Source organism: Empidonax traillii, unplaced genomic scaffold (genome assembly GCF_003031625.1).
Source record: "Empidonax traillii isolate 1590-97213 ecotype Southwest subspecies unplaced genomic scaffold, ASM303162v1 scaffold117:size1203958, whole genome shotgun sequence".
NCBI lineage: Eukaryota > Metazoa > Chordata > Aves > Passeriformes > Tyrannidae > Empidonax > Empidonax traillii.
In genome coordinates this window covers 611021-632783 of record NW_020955310.1, presented here as the reverse complement: position 1 = coordinate 632783, position 21763 = coordinate 611021, and the positions used below count along the sequence as shown (strand labels likewise).

The 21763-nt window shown below is 40.4% G+C and overlaps 1 protein-coding gene across 17 annotated transcripts in view; it reads left to right on the top strand.

Moving 5' to 3' along the window:
- Positions 1–21763, top strand: part of MYO5A (myosin VA) — a 99217-nt gene that overhangs the window by 12555 nt on the left and 64899 nt on the right. For all 17 annotated transcript variants that reach the window (XM_027883048.1, XM_027883034.1, XM_027883036.1 and 14 more), the window contains exons 2-4: positions 7570–7680; positions 8747–8918; positions 14039–14183. In XM_027883048.1, coding sequence (XP_027738849.1) covers positions 7570–7680; positions 8747–8918; positions 14039–14183 — 428 coding nt within the window. The remainder of the gene's footprint in view (positions 1–7569; positions 7681–8746; positions 8919–14038; positions 14184–21763) is intronic.

Below are 21763 nucleotides of genomic sequence, written 5' to 3'. Positions count from 1 at the left end.
TCTGTGGATGTGACCCCAAGTGAATTTTGACATGAGTCAGAATATTTTCCTGTCACTCTGTCTGGGGTAGGCGCCACACTGCTGCTCGATGTTTTTGCAGATCTTATTGAGGTTGTTGAGCTGTTTTGTGTCTCAAGCAGTGACCAAGACATTGGTGGTTTTGATGTAGCTGTAATTGCCTTATTTTTCAAAGATCTTGCAGGGCTATGTTCAATCCTTTGATAGCTCTAGAAATCAAAACTGTTTACACAAAATTTTCTTCATCATTGATATTTCTGTATGTTTTTTTAAAGCCTGTTTACTTTAAAAGAACTTTTTTTTGTAGAGTGTACTGAATTAAATGAGGATAGCATACTGCAGGAAGGAAGACAGAAATGCTGCCGTTTCACTGAGGGTTTATAGTGGGTTCTTACACTGCAGGTTTGCTGATGACTGGTGGAGTATGAGGAATCCTGTGGGCAGATGGGGCAGGTGGGGAGCCACAGGTCAGCGGTGCAGGAGTATCGCTTCTTGTCCTCGTGGTGGTGGCAGGGATGTAGGGAAAGATGCGGCTGCGCTTCCCTCATAACAGACTGGCCAGGCCACTTGGTGAAACGTTTCATTTTTCTGTCATTGATCATACACAGCCTTGACTGAGCCCTGTCAGAAGCATCACACAGGCAAATTCGTGGTGTGCCCAGGCAGTGTTGCATGTGGCTTCCCACCACTGCCCAGTGGTTTTCAGCATTGGGTGCTACTGACATCACGTGCGGAGTCACAGAGCGCAAGATGTAACCGTGGCTGCCTGGGGAGGGTGGAGAAGAGCCTGTGAAAGGGGATCTGTGAAATACAACAGGAGCTAACAAGTGCTGTTCTTGGATGCAGCAGCTTAGGGGGGTGAATGGGCAGTATTTTGATAGCTAAAGTATTGTCTGGGTTAATAACAGCTGATTATAAACCACATCTGTCTCCCTCTGTGTGATATTTTGAAGAGAAGGTCAAGTACAATCAACGTAAAATGTAGAAAGCAATGTTTTTAAAGATTAAGTAAATTCACAACTGTTAAACATTTCATGTGTTTTCGCCCCTTAAAAATGTTTCTTATGAAAATCGTATCAATTACAACCTTGGGATATAACTGCTCTTTGATAGGTTTGATAGTTTAAAGCAGAAGACTGAGTTTTCTGGCCTGGATGTCAGGCCCAATGTGTAGATTTGCAGGGTGACAATTTTCTCTGAATTTCAGTGGAAAGGTTGCTAGTAACTGTAATGTTTAAAGAAATATAAAAATATACATTTCTGTTTGCAGATCCAATTTGCCTGCAGTAGCGTGTGTATAGATATTCTGTGTTTGGGATTTAGGGTTTTTTGCATCACTTTGAAGTAAGGTGAAGTTTCAGGTAGATGTAAGTCAGTGGGCATTTTTCTAGTGGCTGAAGATGCAGATCTTGCTGCAGTGATTCCGTGTGGGATGCTGGTAGTTTTTGATTGTACCTCCTACAGTCGAGGCATGTTTGGCAAATGACATACAAGTTGCTTTTGTTGCTGCAAGTCCCCAGGCCCTAAATACAAAGAAGGCCTTTTAAAAATGCGTAAAAGCAGGAAAGAAAGGGTTGGGGGGAAGCTTTTATGTCTTTATGATTCAACTGTAGTGGATATTTATAGGGTAGATGAAGTGCTCAAGATTTTTTTTTTCATTGAACTGTGATTCAAGGAGTTTCCTCGTGCGTGGTGGAGGATGCAGAGCCTTCCTGCCTACCCGTGGGCACTGCGGGCTCTGTGACCCAAATTTGCAAACCCAGTGTCAGTGGTATACAAACTGCTAGTGGTGGCGTCTTAGAGGGTAGCTCAGAGTCTGGGTCACTGCTGTCCCCTGGATGCTGATTGGCTGGTCAGGGAATTCCCCTGAGACAGAAACTGTCTTTTGATCTTCCTGTTAGGTAGACTAACTGTGTGAGATTGTTTTTCAGTTAAAACATTAATACAAATTGTCACTTACATTTCTCCCCCTATATATCACGATTGAATGTCTTTTTAAATTATTGCTTTCCAAATATCAGGCCTTAAACTGTACAAGAAGTCTATAAATGGCTGTTGCTGAGCAACAAGACAGAAAATACACTCCATGCCCAAAGAGTGCTATCGCCTTTAAGAAAATTGATAATTTCTGCTTGGATTTTTTTTCCAAAGTTAATGCTTGTGTTTCCCTCAGGCCATAAGAAGAATTGAGATGGGTTGGTCAGAGGTTTTGCAGCAGCCCACTTGTCATGGAGATGCTCTACTTTCCTGTCCTCCTTGGTTACCTGGCATTTTTGTGGAAGGAGAGTAAAGTCCTGTGTGTCTTTGCAGAGTGCAGTCAGCAGCAGCACTTTGTTAACAGGGGTGCAGTGTGTCCTTGGGACTGCCTACATATCACAGAACAGCACAAATTTTAGTGGTTTCAGCTGTGGAAGAAACAGGACCTCCTCCCACCTCCCCTGTGAGTGATCGTGATCCCTTTGTAGGAGATCCAGGTTGGTCGAGTTAAGACTTGTGTTTGACTGTTACTCACCTGGCCATCCATCTGCTTATGTTGATACTATAAAAGCTAAACTTTGCTGTTTCAGGTGTTTCCAGGCTCAGTATTGTCACCCTTGGCGATGGCACTGTGAACCAGGCATAGGGGAAAATATAAAGCTGAAAGGAAATTATTCTAATAGCATCAGATTGTGTTGTCAGAGCAAGCCCAGCCAGGGAAATCCCACAACTCAGAAATGCTTTTCAAATAACTTTGCATTTTGCATAGAGAAGTTCAACACTTTTGCTGTGTGAACTTTGATGACTTTGTGCTCTGTTTTGTTGTTATGGCTTACTAGGAGAGACTCTTCTTTTCCCAGCCTAATGATGCAGCTGGCTCTCTCCAGGTGGCCATGTTCAGTCAGCAACAGGTTCACATTGAATGGTTTCGGTGAAATTTGGCCTTGACTTTCACAAGCTATTGCTGTTCCATTGGCTCCTTCAGCTCCTGCTGCCAGGATTGACGGTATCTCTTTGATCCAGACATAAATGAACTGCTTTATTCCTACCCAAAACCAAGGTCATTCTTGAAAGCAAAGGAGGCAATGTCCCTTGCATTTTTTTTCATGGTGAAAGACTGTGGTTATTGAGACTGTCTGTAAATAAAAAAAGAGATGATCTCTGATGGAGTGAAAATGGTACCATTTCACTTGTATGGGTAGGTCTCGCTGAGAAACCAGGGACAGTTTTCTGTGAGTTGGAATTTCCTTTTTCATTCTAGAATGTTGATCATTTCATGAACTCTTTCAGGTCTTACTCTTTCAGCTCTTACCTAAAGAGCTGTTAAGCTGGAAACATAGTTGTATCTCCTTCCTCCATGTCTGTGATTCTGCAATGGAAATAGAAAACTATTTGACTGCTGAAGTGACTGCTGAGCCGCTTGCATTGCTAATTCTGTCTGTCAGCAATGTCAATTAGTACTTCAAGAGGTTAATATCTCAAAAGAGAGGCTTTGTGAGTCATATGGTCTCATTTGATAGATAATTATTTTAGTCTGCTGATTTCATCATGTGATCTGAGAAGAAATCAGGAGGTATGACAGAATGCTGTGTTTGCCTATTATTTTTTCTTTATTATATAAAATTGTAGTAATCCGGCCAATCTTCTGACCCACCAGTAAAATATGAAAACTTCTGTTTTTTCTTTTCTGCTGTGAACTCTTTTAGAGTCTCTCTGTAGATATCAATAAACCATTGCCTTTCAGTAGCCGATTTGTCCTTCCTTGAACAAAGTGTGGTGCTCCACACTTCCATGGGATTTTGGAAATACGGGGGTTTTTTTACATTAATCTGATGAGGCTGGAAGAGAGTCTAGACAGGAAAATGAGATTTGAAATAGTCCTGTTATTATGCATTTAATTATTTGTTTTCCTTCTGAATTCAAGGGCATCTCATCTGTATCCCTTGTATTTTCATTCTGACTTTTAAACTAGTTTGGGTTAAGGAATGCTCCTGTGAATGCTGGGCTGGAGATATGCCTTTGTCAGGTGGAAGGATGTGCTGCATGTCCTCCCTGTGCCTCTTTCAGGCCTACATTTCCAGTGAGGAGAGGGAGAAGTCATCAGTGGTGAGCCAGAATCATACCCACAGAGAAAGGACAATGTTATTATCTGGATAGCAAAGCTAAATTTATTTGAGCCAAATCAATACTGAAATATAGAGTGCAAGTGACACTATTGGTAAGCTTGGGCTGACATGAAAGGTAGCAATATTTATCTAAAGTTTAATTTCACTGCCTTTCCTTGAGTAAATCATACTTGTATCTCCCTTATCAGAAGTTTTATTCAAAATTTGTTTTGAAATAGCACAAAGAGTAATGTATTCTTGGATCATAATCAGGCATGATTACACTAAAATTCATTTGATTCTTGCTATAACTATTATTGTCATTTCAGTGCTAGAATTTTAGACATTATTGTAATTTTTAGACTAGAACTTCCTTTTTGGAAGGCTGATTTGTATCAGTGTCTCTAAAAGTTTATCTTATTTTAGCCTTATTTTAATGTTGTCATAAACATGATTTTATATACTATTAAATAAAGAGGGATGAATAGCAGATACCAGAGTAAGATTATTTCCCAAGAAAATGGGAAATGGTCCTGTTTCCACCAGTGGTGGTGCTTTGTTTTCCTCAATAGGTTGAACCCCAATGCAGGCTAGGCAGCAATGGGATTTTAATGTCAACTGATTATATAAAAGATAGCATGAAAATCTGATTTTGCTAATCATTCTGCTAAAGTAACGAGGTGAAAATGTTGTGAAATGATTCAGTGCTTGTAATTAGGAACATCTCCCTCTTTCCTCCCACCCATTCTTTTTACCAGGTGTTTTCTTTGGCAGGCATTTAAGGCTAGGCACTGATGCTAGAGATGAAAAGCTACAGCCTAAGTGCTCACAGGATGACTTTAATATCTGTAGGGTTATGTCATGTGGAAGGTTCAGCTGTCGGTAGTAACCCAGTTTCTATGGTGATCTGTTTTCTGCTTTCTCTTTCCCTTCTTTAGACAGTAGAAAATGCACAGTTTCAGCTGAAAAAATTAAAGATGCCTATTTCATGGTGCCATAGATCACAGAGTTAAAAACTGCTAGGCAGCATTTGCTGCCTCAAGTTAACAGCATTTGTGTCTTACAGGCTGCTCCTTTCTCTCATCAGGAAACGTTTCTTTGTGTAGCCTAGAGGAAAGCAGCCTGCTGATCTGTTTTGCTAGACAGCAGTTAAATGCTTTCCTCTTTTGTGTCACATTTGCTTTGCTTTCTGTTAATTCCTTGGAAGGAATGTCCCACCAGAAATATTGGGGATGGGGAACTTCTGCTACAGAAGCTAACAGCTTGGGGGTGGAACCTGGTCAAAGTGTGGTATGCATTCAGTCTTCAGATGTGTCTGATGCTGTAGCATCTTTGTGTTGAACTAAATAAACTTCCCTGATATCTGGCAGGGTTCTGATTTTTAGGATTTTGCTTTGTTGTGTTTTGGTTTTTTTTTTTAGTAACAGAGAGTTCTGTGAACGGATACATTGTGGTGTGCTTGGATGTATGGGGTTAATGAAGTATTGATTTTATGATATGAAATTGGGATTTGAAATTATCATTGTATAAAATGATATGTTTATGATTCTTAAATTTTACAGGGAATCCTTTGTTTAAAAGCAGAAAGGAAAGAAAACATTCCTCCTGAGCACTCGACTTGAATACTGCATCTCTGTCACCAAGTGCTGGTTAATTGTTTTGGAACTGTTCTGTAGTTTCTGTGGGTCTGTAGTTGCATTGCGCATACCCTTGTTAGCACACACCTTCGTTTCAGCTCAAACAAGATTTCTTACCTTGTGAATTGTGGATACAGGGCTGAAAACAACTAATCCAAGTGCCCAGACCATGGTTTCTGCTGCCACTTGCCTCCATTGCTGTTATATACGATTCCCTGTGAATGGCAGGGGCACGTATTGAAGAATTGTTTTGGGGGATCTTTCATTTTTCAAATAATTTCTCAATATTTTGGGGAGTGGGGAAAAGTGTATGTAAATACTGAAGTAGTGCGGCACTTTTGTACTGAAAACACTAACAAATAGGCATGAAACTAATGAAGCTCAAAGAAAAAAAATAAGCCACACAACCACAAATTTACTACAAGGAGAAAAGTTTTCTTGTGTTTGCATAAAGTAGATTCTTAGGGCTGTCATTAACATCCAGTGAAGATGATGAAGAAAGAGCAGGTGTGGGAACATGACATGTTGTGTAATGGGAACAATGAAAGTGAATTTTTATTTACTTAGTTCATTATCTGTCTCACTCAGGAGAGAAAATTGGTTTATGTGTGGCATAAGATTCTCAGGAGTTTGGGAGCTTTCAGAATGAAGGCAGCAGCACTGCTTTAAAGCCTGCCTTGTGTTAAGGGTAGAAGCAACACATTTTGTTGTGTCCTGTCTTGCAATAAGAAGGCAATATGAAGTTTGCTGTGAAGTCTTGCAGAAAATCCCTAGCAGAAAAAAAGCAGTTTGTAATTTTCAGTAGTGGGAAACTGGGTTAATAAGGGGGAGGGGGGGAAGCTTCAACATTCTTTGAGTCAGAGGATGCCATACAAAAGTAAGTTGTGTAAGATTAGGTGGTGAAGCTGTATGATCAAATGCAGTTTCTCTGCCATTAAATACCGTGCTTTGGCAAATGCACTGTAGTTATTTGGAAATAATTTAGTGGATTGAGAATGTTTTGCAATGAGGTGAGAATGACTGCACCTCTAAAGCCAAGAACCTGTTTTGTTTGCAAAGGTGGTGGGTGTGGGGTGATCTCAGTGCTCTCTCTAGGCATTGCAAGAGCATGGGTTCAGAAGCTTTAATATATTAAAAATGTCACAGCCTTTTCCTTGTGTTACTCAAGAGCCGTTTTAATTTGTGTGGTTTTGCATGTACATGCAACTGTATAAGTAACTAGATGGTTTCCATACACCTTTAATTCATTCTTGAATATGAGATAACCATTATATCTTCAGTCATTTAAAAATATGAATATTTTTTCTGTGTTTGAAAACAAGTCATATATTTGTATTGGGTTACTTTTGTGAATAAGGTTTTGGTGAAAATGATCATTAATGGGAATCTTGTTTGTTGAGGTGTTTTTTCTACAGTTTGGAGGCTTTTTCAACCAAATATTTTCCATTTTTCTTTTGGCATCCTGGATATAAACCATTTTAAGCTTGCTTGATTTGTAACTGCAAAGGAAAGAGCTTTTAATCTCTCTGAAAACACTGATTTTTTTTTTCTTTGTAGATTTTCAGCATTAAATGTGTATCTTGGAATACTTTCTGCATGGAAAATGCATTTTTATCTCTGTGTAGGCAATAAAATTAAGCTTGTGTAGCCTTTTATCAACAGAACAACTTATTCTCCTCAGATGTACTAATTAACTTCTCTTGCTTAAGGGTCTGACTGTTAAACATCAATTTAAAAAAGAAAAAAAATTAGTTTGGTGTCCTGTATATTGATGATTTAACTATAGTGCAACAAAAACTCACTGCTCTTTTGCTGTTACTGTTATATTGCAGTATGCCAGGGTTTGGATCCCTGATCCAGAGGAGGTCTGGAAGTCAGCAGAACTTCTCAAAGATTATAAACCTGGAGATAAAGTCCTCCAGCTTCGACTTGAAGAAGGCAAGGTAGGTCTGTGCATTGTTCGTAAGCTGATTGTTCTTGTTCTCAACCAGAGACCGATGCACCTAATGCAGGAAGCTCTACTGTCAAAATATATCTGGTTTTAGTTGTGTGCAATTAGTCTTGTCCACTCACTTCCTGTAGCCTTTTTTTTTTTTGGTGTGCTAAATTTTACTGTTTAGTTACAAAAATAAATTTTGCCTTATTTTTAAAGTAAATTTAAAAATGGTTGCTTCTTTCCACTGTCTCTTATGTTCAGTGGCATCACGTTTTTCTACTTATGCCATCAAAGCTATAATCCTGGTTTGATATTCCAGGGAGAATGGTGTTGCTAGGAGAACAATGGTGCAGAGAAGGAAAAGTGACTTTTAGGTGGAGCATAACCATCAGAAAATTAATAAAGATAAAAGGGCAAGGATTAAGAGCATTACAAAAATGATGCTGTGTACTGTGTTGAGGAAATAGTGACATGTCTACAAGGAGCTCACATCCTTCTTGTTGGGTTTTTTCATGGAAGTAGCAGGTAAATAAAGTGATTTTAGATCTAGAGACAGATGCAGTTAAAACATCTATATTAGAGATTAATTTATATCTGCAAAAACTGTAAGTAGCATTTTTTTCTCGTTTTGCATTTTTCGCAGCATTCTGCCAATGTTCCTGTGTTGTATTAGTGTGTATGAAGCTGGCTATAGATGGGTGGGAGTCTGCTTCCCCTCCCTGTTTTGCTCAAGAGGAAAATAATAGGGAAAAACTGGTCAGATTTAAGATACAGTGTATTTTGTTTTATTTAATAAAAAGGTATGGCAGCAAAAGCATGGGGTTTGCTTAAGTAGTAGTCTAGAAAGATGGCATCTCTATACAGTTGCACATTGTACATATAGAAAACCCTTTGAGGAAATTTTAAATGACATTTTTTGAGAAAGAACAGCTAAACCAAATCACCAGATAATTTAAATCTTGCATTGTGTTTTTGTAACTTGAGCATGTTTTGCTGGGAAAAAACGGCTGGAGGGACTGAACCAGAAACAGAAATACCAGCTCTTTCAGCAAGTGTCTCCAATTGGTTTTCAGGACCTAGAATATTGCCTAGACACGAAGACAAAGGAACTCCCTCCCTTGCGAAACCCTGACATTCTTGTTGGTGAAAATGACCTCACAGCGCTCAGTTATCTCCATGAACCTGCCGTTCTACACAACCTCAAAGTCCGATTTATAGACTCCAAACTCATCTATACCTATTGTGGCAAGTACTGTCTTTTCATACCGTCATCTTTACAGAGAATGCCCTAGACAGGAAAAGGAAAGTGGTTTGTTGATATGTCTGCCTTTAACTTAAAATCATTTAATGATAGGGCATGTCGGGCTGTTCTTAGGAAAACTCCCATGTTTGTGGTCACTGGGTTCATCAAGTAGGCTTGAGAGTATTAAGGTTCAGAGAAAACTGACTTCGCTGTGTGTTCCTCTAACTTCCCAGGGGACTCTGTTTATAAAATGTGTGTTCAGTAATTTTATCTTGCCAATGGGATTCCTGTCTGGTTGGTGTTCCCCTTAGGCTTGCTTAGGTCAGCATGGGCTGGAGGAGGGGCCTGACAGGGCGCAGATAGAGGATGCCTTGGTGGTTGGTGGATTTGTTGCCCAGCTATAACCTCTACACTGAGCTCCTCCATCTCTGTTGGAAGATACTAGTTTATTTTCATGTTTTCAAATCAGGGCAAACTATAGGAGTGAATTTGTAACAGTTCCTGAGCCTGTGCTTGTCCTATCACAGTTATGATCTATCTTGGTTTTAAAAGTACCATTTAACTCACAGTTACCCAAACTTGTAATTGCCTGTGGTACTTTCAGATGGCCAGAATGGGGAAAAGTTACTTTAATGATCACTTTTATCATAAGAGCAAAATTATAACTGAGTGGTCTATTTTAAAGCTCTGTCAGGTAGTTTAGCCTCAAAATTTAGCCTTGAAGCTTCTGGGATTTTTTTCTCTGTGTGCATATGTTTCTTTTAAATCTCAGTGTTTAGTCAAAATACATTGCTAGCTTTTAATATAACCTTACAATATACCTAAACTTTGTAATTTTTAAAAATATTTCTCTAGTTTATCTGTACTTCTGACGTGTGTACAGCTCCACCCATGGTGATAGGTATAGAGAGCTACGACAAGCAGCACTTTAAACATGTTGTGGCGGACAGACTGCAGGCATTAACATCCTGCCACATTTTGCTCACTCCGGCTGTTCCTAATCTGCTGATTCTCGGCAGAGTGCGTCTGTTCCCAGTCCTGCTCTCAGCAGTGGCCAGATCACAGGGGAGTGGATCAGACTTTGCCACCCCCTGCTTGCAGCCAGACTTCACTCCTGTAGGAGTGGGAGATGACTCATACCGCATCTCATCCCGTCATGCAGTCAGAGCACAGAATTATTTAAGTTGGAGGAGACCTCTGGAAGTCTTCAGTGAAGCTTCCTACTTAAAACAGGTCTGACCAGATCAGGTTGCTCAAGGCTTGGACCAGTCAAAGTATCAGAGTATTTGAGTGTCATCAGCGATGCCTGGAGATAGACCACAGCCTCTCTGGGCAGCCCCTGCCGAGGGTGCATGTTGTGGTCCCAGCACCGGGAAACTGCCTCAGTTCCCCCAGTGGAGACATTTTCTGTGTTTCTCTCCCCAGTGCCCCCACGGCAAAGCTCTTCTGTGAAAGGGCTTTTGTGCAACTGGAGTCTCATGGCCTGAGCTTGTAAGGGGTTTTCAGTCTCAGTTTGGTGGTCTCGTGCCCGCTAAACACCACCATACCCCTCCCATGGGACAGCCTGCCTGGACTGTGTTCTGGCTGCTTGCAACATGTGCCGTGTTTGGCAGCATTTAAAAGGCTTTCGAAAGGAATGTGCTGTCTGCTGGTTGTGTTTCGCTGTGTTTGGGAAAACGTGAAAACAGCACGTTTCATGTTTTCCCCAGTGCAGCTGTAGTGGTGTTTTTGGCTGGTTTTATCATTTCTCGTGGGGCTGGAAGGCCTTGACTCTTCAAGGATGGGTGTGCCAGAAGGCCTGGGATGGTGGAGCTTGGTCAGCTGGTTTGCTTCCAAGCAAGACTCAAGTGATTCTGGGAGCTGCGTGTGGGTTTGTTAGAAACGTGTAGATCCAGTGGGGTGGAGTTCCTGGTGGTCAAGGAGAAGGCTGTGATGGAGGTTCAGCCCTACTGAGGAACAGTGTGCTGTGGATTTATTCACTTGGGATGTAGGCAGTGTATATTATGTGATGTTATAAACCAAGGAAAACAGTGTTGGCATGCCAGCCTTTAAAAACCTGATCCTTTGGCCACGGACATCCACCTTGCAAACTTCTCTAGCCTGAGTAGAGGTTACTTTCCCTCTGCAAAGATTACTGCCTTAGAGCTCTGCCAGCAGGAGGGACTGCATTTGCCTCCTTAATCTCACTCACACATTATCCAGGTTAGTTTAAATACCCTGTGAAGGTGGTTTCAGCTAACACAGCTGATGTAGCCCAAAGGATATTAAAACCACTTCAATCCACCAAGAGAATTAGAGTAACGTTTTTCTCAACCAGCAGAACTAGAACTGGAAAGCATGGATGGATGGATGGATGTCCAGGGCCCTAGAAATTAATTCAACCATGCTGTCTTAGTGTAATATGTCAAATGGATATTAAATTCTTCAAAATTTCGTCTTGAAGTAATGCGAACTTTTAGACAGAAAAACCTGATTTCTTAATTTCAAGTCAGCTTTTCACCAGCAATTCAGAGGTTATTTATAACTTTGCTTTACTGTTGGGAATATGAACTGAGGAATTAATGAAGGAGGTTGAAAAGTTATAAAAGGAAAATCTGAATGCTTATGTGGAAAAACTGCTATGGCTGTGGTGAGAACTCAGTGAATTCTGCTGGCTAGTTCAGATTAGTAAAAAGTACTGCCTGCTATGCAGTTAATTTAAATTAATTATTAATTAAAATTAATAGATTGTTTATGTTTATGTCCAATGTGGCCTCAGATAGGTGAGTATGTTCAAAATAAAAGAACTAGATGCACTTACTTTGGTTATATGTAATAGGAATGGCACAAAGAGTAGCCAGAGTTCAGTTTATTGTAACTGTAGGAAGAAAAACACACATAAATCTGGTTTAGGAAAGGCCATATTTCTTAAAATAGCAATATGATTTAGTGGAGATAAAGAGAAGTTATATGTAAATTAATCTGGATTATAGCCCTGTGAGACAGACTGATTTCAAAGTTCTACAGAAAGCAAATAATTCCTAACTCACTTGTTTTGGTTATTTCCAGGTGGTAGTTGCTCATTGATTTTACAGATCGCTACTGTATTTAAATGTTTTAATATGATGGAGACTTGTCATGGGGCTGCTTTTTTCGAATTCAAGGGTTTATTTTTGCCAGTGTAGCCAAAAGCAGGAGGGAATCATCAGAAGTCTCACACAGATTTTTTTTTTTAAGTCTCTTTGATGAGACTTGCAAGCCTGGGAGGCTCAGCTTGGTGGTGCAGCCGTACTTCATCTTTTACTGCTTTTTCACAGTTACAATGGGCAATGTTTAACATTGACATGGAAAATATTCCTCGAGTCTTCTAGAACTGAGGTTGCTTCTCCTCCCTGACCCCCTTCTTATTCTCTGGGTCATCGTTACAGCTCTAGAACTTGGCATAAACGTTTATAGAGACTTTTCTCTGGAGCTCCTGAGTCACTTCAGTGAAGTCACGGCTGATGGAAAAACACAGCCTCTCCCTGCATGGGCGTGTCGAGACATTAAACTTGCCATACATAAGAGGAAATAGATTGAGATCTCTCAGATCTGTTCCTGAAATATATTCTGTTGTTTATAATGTTTTTGCTGTGGTTTGTGCTTGATGTATAAATGTGCTTGATATATAAATGCATGAAAGGATTTAAAAATGGGATAATGCTCCCAGCAGCAGTGCCAGACAAGATGCTTTCATTTCCCTTCTCCCAGTTTTTTGATGGAAAATTTCTTAGATAGACATCACAACACTGTAATCTGCACAGAGCAGAGAGCTGGGATCTGCACTGAGGAAGTTTGTGTGTGTAAGGCTGAATTTGTGAGCAAATTTAGAAGCGAGTTGAGTGCTATGGAAACGCTTGTGGTGCAGGTTCTTCAGGGATGGTTTGTCCAAGGCACAAATGCAGCAGGCTTGCTGTAGTCACTGTGCAGCCATCTGCACCTGCATTGTGACTTTTAGGCACCAAAGCACATATATGTAAGAAGAAATTCTATTTTTAAAATGCCCACAATTAAAATCAGAGTTTCTGTTTCCCCCCACCCCCCTTGTCACACTGTCAAGGTGAGGAGGAGTTGCCATGTAAGGAGAGCACAGCACGCCTGGCACAGCTGGGTCTCACATGGCAATGATCAGTGTTTTCACCCCTGCTCGGGGCAAATAAGTGTTCCCTACCCATTGTCAATGCTACAGGAGAGAGTTGTGTAAGGAATCTTTGTCAGATTATCCCTGTGGGAGAGCAGTTCTCATTTCTCATGAAAAACAAAATGTTCCCAAAAGCGTTTGAGGTCTCACTTTGTTTCTAGGAAGTTTGTTCAGAGTAAGACAAGTTTTCTTGTGTGGGGAGAGTAAAAGAAAGGCACGAGTTCAGAAGTGCTGTAGTGATGAATTGTATTAACAAAGCCAGATATGTGTTAATTGGTATGGAAAATGGAAGAAAATGGAAGGTGTAAGTAGTTACACACGCAGATGTGTAAGATAAATGTTTTATGATACCTTCTAGAGCTGTAATTACCTAATTTCCTGACATGATTTTCTCACACTGTGTTAGCCCTAAGAAGTATGTCTACTGTTGTCTACCATGTCTCTACTTTGTTGCTTGTCACAAAAACTGAAGGAGTTATCCCTGGGCACAGTACAACAGCTGAAGGGTTAACACACTTCACATACCCAAACTGGCAGTCAGAAAGGTCATGCAGTAGTTATAATTCATAAATCACAGTATCAGTTGTAATTCACAGTAAAACACAGGGAAGTAGAATGCACATTCATTGGTTTACTGCACCAAACAGGCAGTATTTCAAGCTGACACATTCTTAATGTGTTTGTTTTGTGCATGCTAGCTTTCGAAAAGACAGATAAAATGAAAAAATAAAAAGTTGTCCCTGATGTGTTTACCAAAGGAGGGTGGAAGTAAACTCTTGTGACACTTTTTTATACACAAAACTGTAGTCAATAAATATCTATTAAAGTCAGTAATATCAGATCCTTATTCTTTAGTTAGTCTTTTCAGAAAGGTTGGAACAATAGTTGATGTTAAAGCCATTTTTGGTTGGGTTTGTTTTGAAACAACTATTAATAATTCCTTTTGTTTCATTTCCTTTGTAGGTATCGTTTTAGTGGCCATAAATCCTTATGAACAGCTGCCTATCTATGGCGAAGATATCATCAATGCATACAGTGGCCAAAATATGGGGGATATGGATCCACATATCTTTGCGGTGGCTGAAGAAGCATACAAGCAGATGGCCAGGTTTGTACACCACAAGTCTTTTAAGTCACTGTTTTTCTGAAAGGAATAAAACAAAGTTGCTGGCCAAAGGCCTTCTCTTTAATTTATAGCTCGTGAAATATTTTGCAAGATCTGTGTTTTATCCGGTGCTTTAGTACATTTCACAAGAGGATGAGTTGCCTAAGTTAGTGAACAGTAAAGCATTATAAGTGCTGTGGAGATCATGGCCACTGACAGTTAACAGGACTTACCACAGATCTCGTCAGTATTTAGGGCTAAAATTAGCCATGTGCTTTATATGGTTATGTTGTTTTACTTTGATTAGCGAAATGAGGAGGTGCTTTTTAATCAACAGTGGATTATTAAAGAGAAAAGTGCCAGATTCTTAGCTGTTTTGTATTTAAATGTGATACTGACAAGAGAAAAGAAATCACTCGGCTTATGAGTGCTATTATAGGCTCCTGGTCGTGTTGGTAATGTCCCAGCTACATAATCTGCCTGTGGCTGTTGTTGACTAGAATTAAGAGGGAGCAGAGGGACGACGGCACAGAGCGCCTGAAAACTGAGTCTCTAAGGACACTGTAACAGCTGTGCAGGAAATCCTCATTTCTTTAGATGTTGCATGAAAATGAACTTGTCACCCAAGGGCAGTGGTTATCAGAAACTTCTTCCCCTTCACCCGAAGAGCCTGCTGTTTGGGGAGCTTTTGAAATATTTAATTTCTAGGAAAAAGGGATCTTTTGGGCTATTGTGTGGACTTTGGTTAACAAGATAGTCCCTGGTATCCTCGCTGGTTAGCTGCAAGCTATTGATACAGTTTTCCTTGTTGACAATATAGCCTGTGAATAAATTAATCAAGTAAAACAGTGGAAGATCTCCGGATTAATTGTGATGGCCCTTAAACTGTAATGCAGGTGGGGGAGGCAAGGGGAGAATAGATTGAAAACGATAAAATCTTCATCTTTGAAATTAGCTATCTATTAATTTAAGAATCTGTATAAGAACTAGAATGAATAAAATGCCCCCTAGGCTGTGAAGTTAATCAGGTATATATGTGAATACAGTGATTCACAACACCCACATAATTGATAATTTCAGAAGAAAACAGTACGATACAGTACAGCATTTTATGACTATGCAAAAGAGCCAGTGTTTCAAAAATACTCTTCTTGTGGTTTAGCTCCAGCCAGCAACTAAGTACCAAACAGCCGCTCGCTCACTCCCTCCCTCCCCCTCTAGGATGGGGAGGAGGAACTCATGGGTTGAGATAAGAGCAGGTTAATTAGTTGAAATAAAGGTAAATAATATAAAATAATAACAACAGCGACAACAATAATAATGAAAAGGAGAGAGAGAAAAAGGCATAAAAACCAACAAAAAGAAGTGATGCAGAATAAAATTGCTCACCACCTGCTGACTGATGCCCAGCCTGTCCCCCAGCAGCCATCAGCCCTCAGCTGCTCACAGCTGACTCCCCACAGTTTATATACTGGGCATGACGTTCCCCAGCATGGAAAATCCCTCTGGCCAGTTCAGGTCAGCTGTCCCGGCTGTGCTCCCTCTCAGCTTCTTGTGCACCTGCTCACTGGCAGAGCATGAGACTCTGACAAGTCCTGGGCTTCAGGTAAGCACTGCCCAGCACCAACCAAGATGTCTCTGTGTTATCAACAGTATTCTTATACTGAATCCAAAACCAGCACCAGGAAGAAAATTACCTCTCTTCCAGCTGAAACCAGGACAATCCTACATCTGCACTGTCGAGTGGCAGAGATGTTTGCTTTACTTCCTTTTTGCTGAGAAAATAGACATTCAATCTGGTACGGAAATACAAAGGCAGAACTGTGTGTTATGACAGTCTCATCTGCATCATGGCTCTTTCATCGCTGCTCTTTTAAACAGACTTGCTGCTCAAGTTCCTCTAAAAGCTCTACAAAGTAAGAATTTATTAGCCTTATTTTGTGTCTGAGGCATGGTACAGGGACCTGCAGTTATATGTCAGTGAGGGATGTCACCCAAATTCACTGAATTTTCATTCTTAATATTAACCAGTGGAAGTAAGAGGTTGAAGAGGGATCTCTCTCCACTGGCTGACAGTAACCACTGTCTGAAGTGGGCTTACCTCTCACTGGTGCTGAAATTTCAAGTCGCTGCCATGCCTGTATTCTGTGGCCTGTTAGCTGGAGCCTGTGCCATGGAAATGTCTATCTGCCATCACCAGCATTCTCTGCTCTCAGGGAAAGACTCAAGGGACTGAGATTTTGGCTGGAGTTTCCACTATGTTTTTTCCTTTTTGTGTTAATTGCCTGCTCTCCAGCTCTCGCTGCACCCTTTGGCAATTCTGTCCTGAATAACAACAAATAAGACGCAGTAGAAGTTCTTTTTTGAAACAAATGATGAGAAATTATATAACCATGAGAATTATCTTAAATAATCCTTCTGCATTATTTAATTAATTCCTTTATATGTCTACATCTTAGAAACAATTTGTTACTCTTATGACTGAGAGTACTTTCATAGGTGCAAATTGCAATCCGGGCACACAATGCAAATGAAAAAAATTCCTCTACACTGAAGTAACAGTTTAATTGTTTTAGTTTTCCAGTGTTTATTTCCTTTACTAATTGGTTTTTTTAGCTTTGTTTTTAAGAACATCTTCTGTCACTTGAACATTTCTGTTGCTGTTTCAAATTTCTTAATCAGTTGTCCTGCACTTCACTGATACTTTCTACCCTCTGAACAAATCACCTGGTACTTTAAAGAAAAAAAATGTGCAGTTTTACATTTCTGCAACTGGTTATTTAAAAATGAAATCAGATTGTCTGTGACTGTTTTATTAATGCTTTAATAAGTGCATTGAATATTCATGTGGTAGCTACTCATATGGCATTAATCTGCATTTATGCATATAATTGGTGAGATTTATTTTTCTCTTGCTTATAATATTTCCTAACTCCATGTTTAAGTGATCACTGGAATAATTAGTCATGATGCTCCTATCCTTAAGGCTTCAGCGAGCTCTTCTAAATATTTACTCCTTAGGTCTTCTTGTTAATTTATAATTTAGTGATTTAGAATTTGTTCTTTCCAACTCCATTAATTTATCTGCTGTGCTGAGAAAGTCCTTCCATGTGCATGGTTATAACTAAATGATCTGTGTAGTCTTCATCTAGAGAAAGTGCCCCATGGCAGCAATCAGGAAAGCTAGTGATTGCACCATAAATATTTGCATTGCATGTTCAGAAAAATACAGTGCAAAAATGTTGACCAGTGGAATGTCATGGTTGGAACTCACATCTGGCACAAAAAATGATATTCAGCAACTGCTTGGGGTTAATTGCAGCGTAAAGCAGCACATAAAGATACCTTTGCATGTGACATTTCTTGTGCAGCAGGAGCCAAATGACGTGGTATTTGTGGCTGTGGGGTGGTGAGCACATTTTAGCAGCCAAAACTGCCTCTTCCAACAGCAGTTCCATCACCAGTTTCCAGTGGAGGGTTAGTGGAAAGGAACAAGGCTCATCTGTGACAGTGTGGCATAGCTGACAGTGAAATAAGTGGTTACTGTTTGCTTGTTAGCTTCTTGTCTTTTTCGGTGCAGGAAGATGTGTACAGCTGTTTTAAGACTAATCTCACTTGGGATTATTATTTCTTTTCTTCCCTGCGGTTCCTTTCTCTTCCTCCCTTCTTATCTGTGTCTTTGTACCTTTTTCCTTTTCTCTCACCATCTGCTGCTGCTCCTCTGCACAGACTGACAGCTTTGTTTCCAACACCTTTCCTCTGCTGTGCCCAAAATAAGCAATGAACTAGTTTCATAACTGCACTTCAGTCGTGTTAGACTTAGGTTTATGTGTGCTTCATATTTACCAGTAACAGTGTTGGTTTGGGTTGTATGAGCCTCCAGACCTCAGGTGTGAGAGCTTGGAGCAGGTCTCTTTCTCTGTTTTGTTTTGTTTTGGTTTTTTTTGGAAAGCATTACAACTTCAGTAGGAATCATAAGCATCAGCAGGAGTGGCTCATTTCCTTTGTAATTCAGTAGAAGCCTCAGTTTTTAACTGTATGGTTTGCAGTAAGATGTTGATGATTATACTCTTGAAGCTGTCAAGAATTGCATGAGACCTGCATTAATGTATGAGATTTATGATTACCGGTGTCCTAACACTATTAGGGAAAGAAGTTCAAAATCACTCTTGCAGAGGATTCTTTCCCCTGCCTAGTAAGGGGATATTGCAGTAATTAAGATAATGTATTTTTTTATCAGCACTTTGTTGGTCTGATTTGTTCTATCCTTCTTGTGGTTGATGACAGATAGAGCAGATTCAATTTAATAAATTAACTGTGAGATTTCCTTCTGATTAATTAGTAAAGTTGTCTAGCATCGTGCTGGTTGAAAGTAACGTTTGCAAACAGAATTACATACTGATGAGATCCATATAAAACTTAATGAATGCCAGTATGAAAAGCAACAGTGTTTATAGTGTCAATTTCCAAAGTTTTGCTTTTTTCTATTTGGACAAAGTAAAATGATTTATTCAATGTTAGTGTGTATCTGTCATTAAATTACCTGTAATCACCAGGCTGCCTCTCTGTTTTGTCAGATTTTCAGTGTGTGTCTGATGGCTTTCACCTACAGGAAGATTTTATTCTGCTACTTTTTGCTGAAAAGAAAGCCTGGTGAGCTGTTGAGTAGGTGTTTTAAAAGCGGGTGACTTGACTGACAGTCTCCAGTTATCTTAGGCATCCCAATATTATGTCCTCTTATAAAAATGCGCATCTGATCAGCTGCTGCTTTACTTCCCAGTGATAAATGGATACTCTATTCTCCCCTGGCAGAAGTCAGTTAGGAGATGATGAACAACCTGACACAGATCTGCATCCAGTTATGGAATGAGAGCCTGCTGCAGTGAGTGCTGGACAAACATACAACAGCCTTCTTCCACTTTTGGCCTTGACATAGGACTTCTTAAATTAAATATCTACCTTGAAAAGAGGTGGTATTTTTGGGCCTCTGATGTTAAAATTAGAATGAAAAGGGGAAGAAAATGGTCCTTTCTGATGAGATGATTTTGGAATAGTCTCATACTTTGGGTCTGACATTTCAGGATGTTACAGGTACAAGACAGCAGATGGGGGAATCAACTTGATATAACATAAGGGACCTACTTGTCTAAGCAGTGGTTGCTTTTAGGCAACAAAAGGGTTAAGTACAGTCCTAGCTGGAAGCTGGAGTTCATGTGAGGTGTTCTGCTGGTAGCTAAGCAATGAGCTTTCCTAAACTGTTGCAGGAGCGACCTCTGACTAATCCCTAGATAAATCAGTTGCATAGTGCTGGCTCATCTTTGTGCTCCTCTGGAGTGCAATCTGTCATGGGTTTGTAGCGTGTGCTGACCTCAGTTTTCTTCATTTGTATGTGTTGGGAGATGTTACTGACAATTCATGGTCTTTTCATCATTTGATGTTGTTACAGTCAAGAGCTGTTTCCTGGGCACAATTACAGTGACAAGACGTGATTTGTTTTTAATTAAACAAAAAGGTACATCTTCTGGTTGTGAGAATATTGCAGAATGCTTTCATCAGACTCTTGTTGAAGAGGAGCAAAGATGCTTAACAAATTGAGGTGTTTTGGAGTGGCTGGAACAGACTTGCAAGAAGTCAGGTTATGCATAATAATAATATTTCACTTTTGTTTGCCACGTTCCATGAGCAGATTTCAAAGTCCTCTACAGAAGAGATCAGTATCATTATTTCCATTTTGTAAATTGAAACAGGCATGGGGAGTGGGAAGGCAGCTTTGAGTTCAGCAAGGTGGCAAAAGGAGGGCACAGAGGCCCTGAACTGAAAGTCCTGGTCCTGTGTTTGATGCCCCATCCCACCAGCTTGACAATAAAATATGTGAGAATAAAGTATATAACTGGTACTGCAGCAGTTCAGTTCAGTGTTTTCAATGTACAAAAATGAGCATTCTGTGTTTCCCTGCAGCATTAAGGGGTCTCTGTACCAGGTAACAACTATTGCATAATAACATTTGCTTTCACAGAAGACTTCATGTGTTCCAGGCACTTTACAAGTATTCACCATAGTCTTTCTCTTCTAATACTGGTGTATCAATTTCTGCTTGTATGGAAGACAAGTAAGACAGAGGTAGTGTGCTCTGGCTGTGCCTGGATCAGCCCACAGTTGGTCCCAGGCACTGAGCTTCCAGTCCCTGTCCTGTGCTCAGAACATCCTCTTTTCTCCAGCAGCTAGAGATGTCAGTGTGAAATGCTGCTAGGCTTAAAAAAAACAAGCTAAACTGGAAATATATTTGGAAATGTGATTAAAGAACATGGTTTATTGCACTGATGTTTCATGCCTATTAAATGAATGCCTATTAAATGAATGATTTTACAAAGAATTAATTTACTGCTTAGTTGGGAGCAATTGTTGTGACTTAAGGCTGCAGCTGGAGAATCCTCTGAATCGTTAAGGCAGGGCACCTGTGAAGAGCGGGATGTGTCAGGCCAGAGTGTGTTAGATCCAGATAGTCAAAATAAGCCTATGGGTTCAGGATGTGCAGGTGCAACAGACCCAGAAATGTGGCTGCTGTTCTGTGCAAGAAGTGCACTTGCTCCTGGGGCAGAAACACTGGTAACTCACTTTTTCATTGCTTTTGTTTTCCCCCCATCACATCGCCACAGGACGGATCAAAGTGCTTTAGTCTCTGATAATAATCCTGAGCACTTACATAGCACTTTGCACATTCTGGGCGTTTCACAGAAGTTACTTTGTCAATCCACACACCAGCCCTTTGAGAGTGGAATAAAAATTATCTGTGTCAGGCTGCACCTTTTGGGATATGCCAATACAAGTGGATTTGGAGGCTTTGGCGCTGGGAATGCTGCGATGACGTGGCTCTGCTGGGAAAGAGGGGCTGTGCCTGCTGTTCAAAGCAGCACTGCAAGAAGGAAACTTCAAAAATTAAGGGAAAGGGTTTCCTGCAGTAGGGGCAAAGGTAGAGCACTGGGGTGGCACTTGTCAGGGAGAGGGGCTCAGCAGCAGTGGAGAGAATGGCAGGGTGTACCTGTGCAATATGGGCTCGAAGAAGCAGTTGGAAAGTAAGAGGACAAAGCACGGTGCTTTTCCATGTTAAGGAGACCACCATCCTAATCCAGAAACAGGGAGTAAGAGAATTTATTTAGGGCTGCAAAGAGCTGTGTTATTAAAGTAGTTTGTTCAGAAGGTTGTTGAAGGGCAAGATGTTGCCTTCTGCTCTCGATGTGAGAGGTGCCGGGAAGGCAGCCCGGAGCTGGCTGCTACTGCTCTGCATCAGTCCCAAGAGCATTAGAAAACTGCTGAATGAATTCTTGCTTATTTATTTATTTATTGAACAGTTAAATTACTTCTGTTTGAAAACCAAATCCTGGGTTTGTAGAGTTGCCAGGTTTTATAATGGCTCCTAACAGATGCTGCGTGCCCTGGGCTGAGTTTCAAAGGCCTCTGTGCTGAAGGAGTGTGGCTGAGCATGCACAGCCTTGTTTGCTGCCACACAACACCGCCCTTAGGCAAAGGTGAAGCTAAATATATTGCATTGACTCGTGGTAAACCTCCCAGCACTGGTGGGTTTT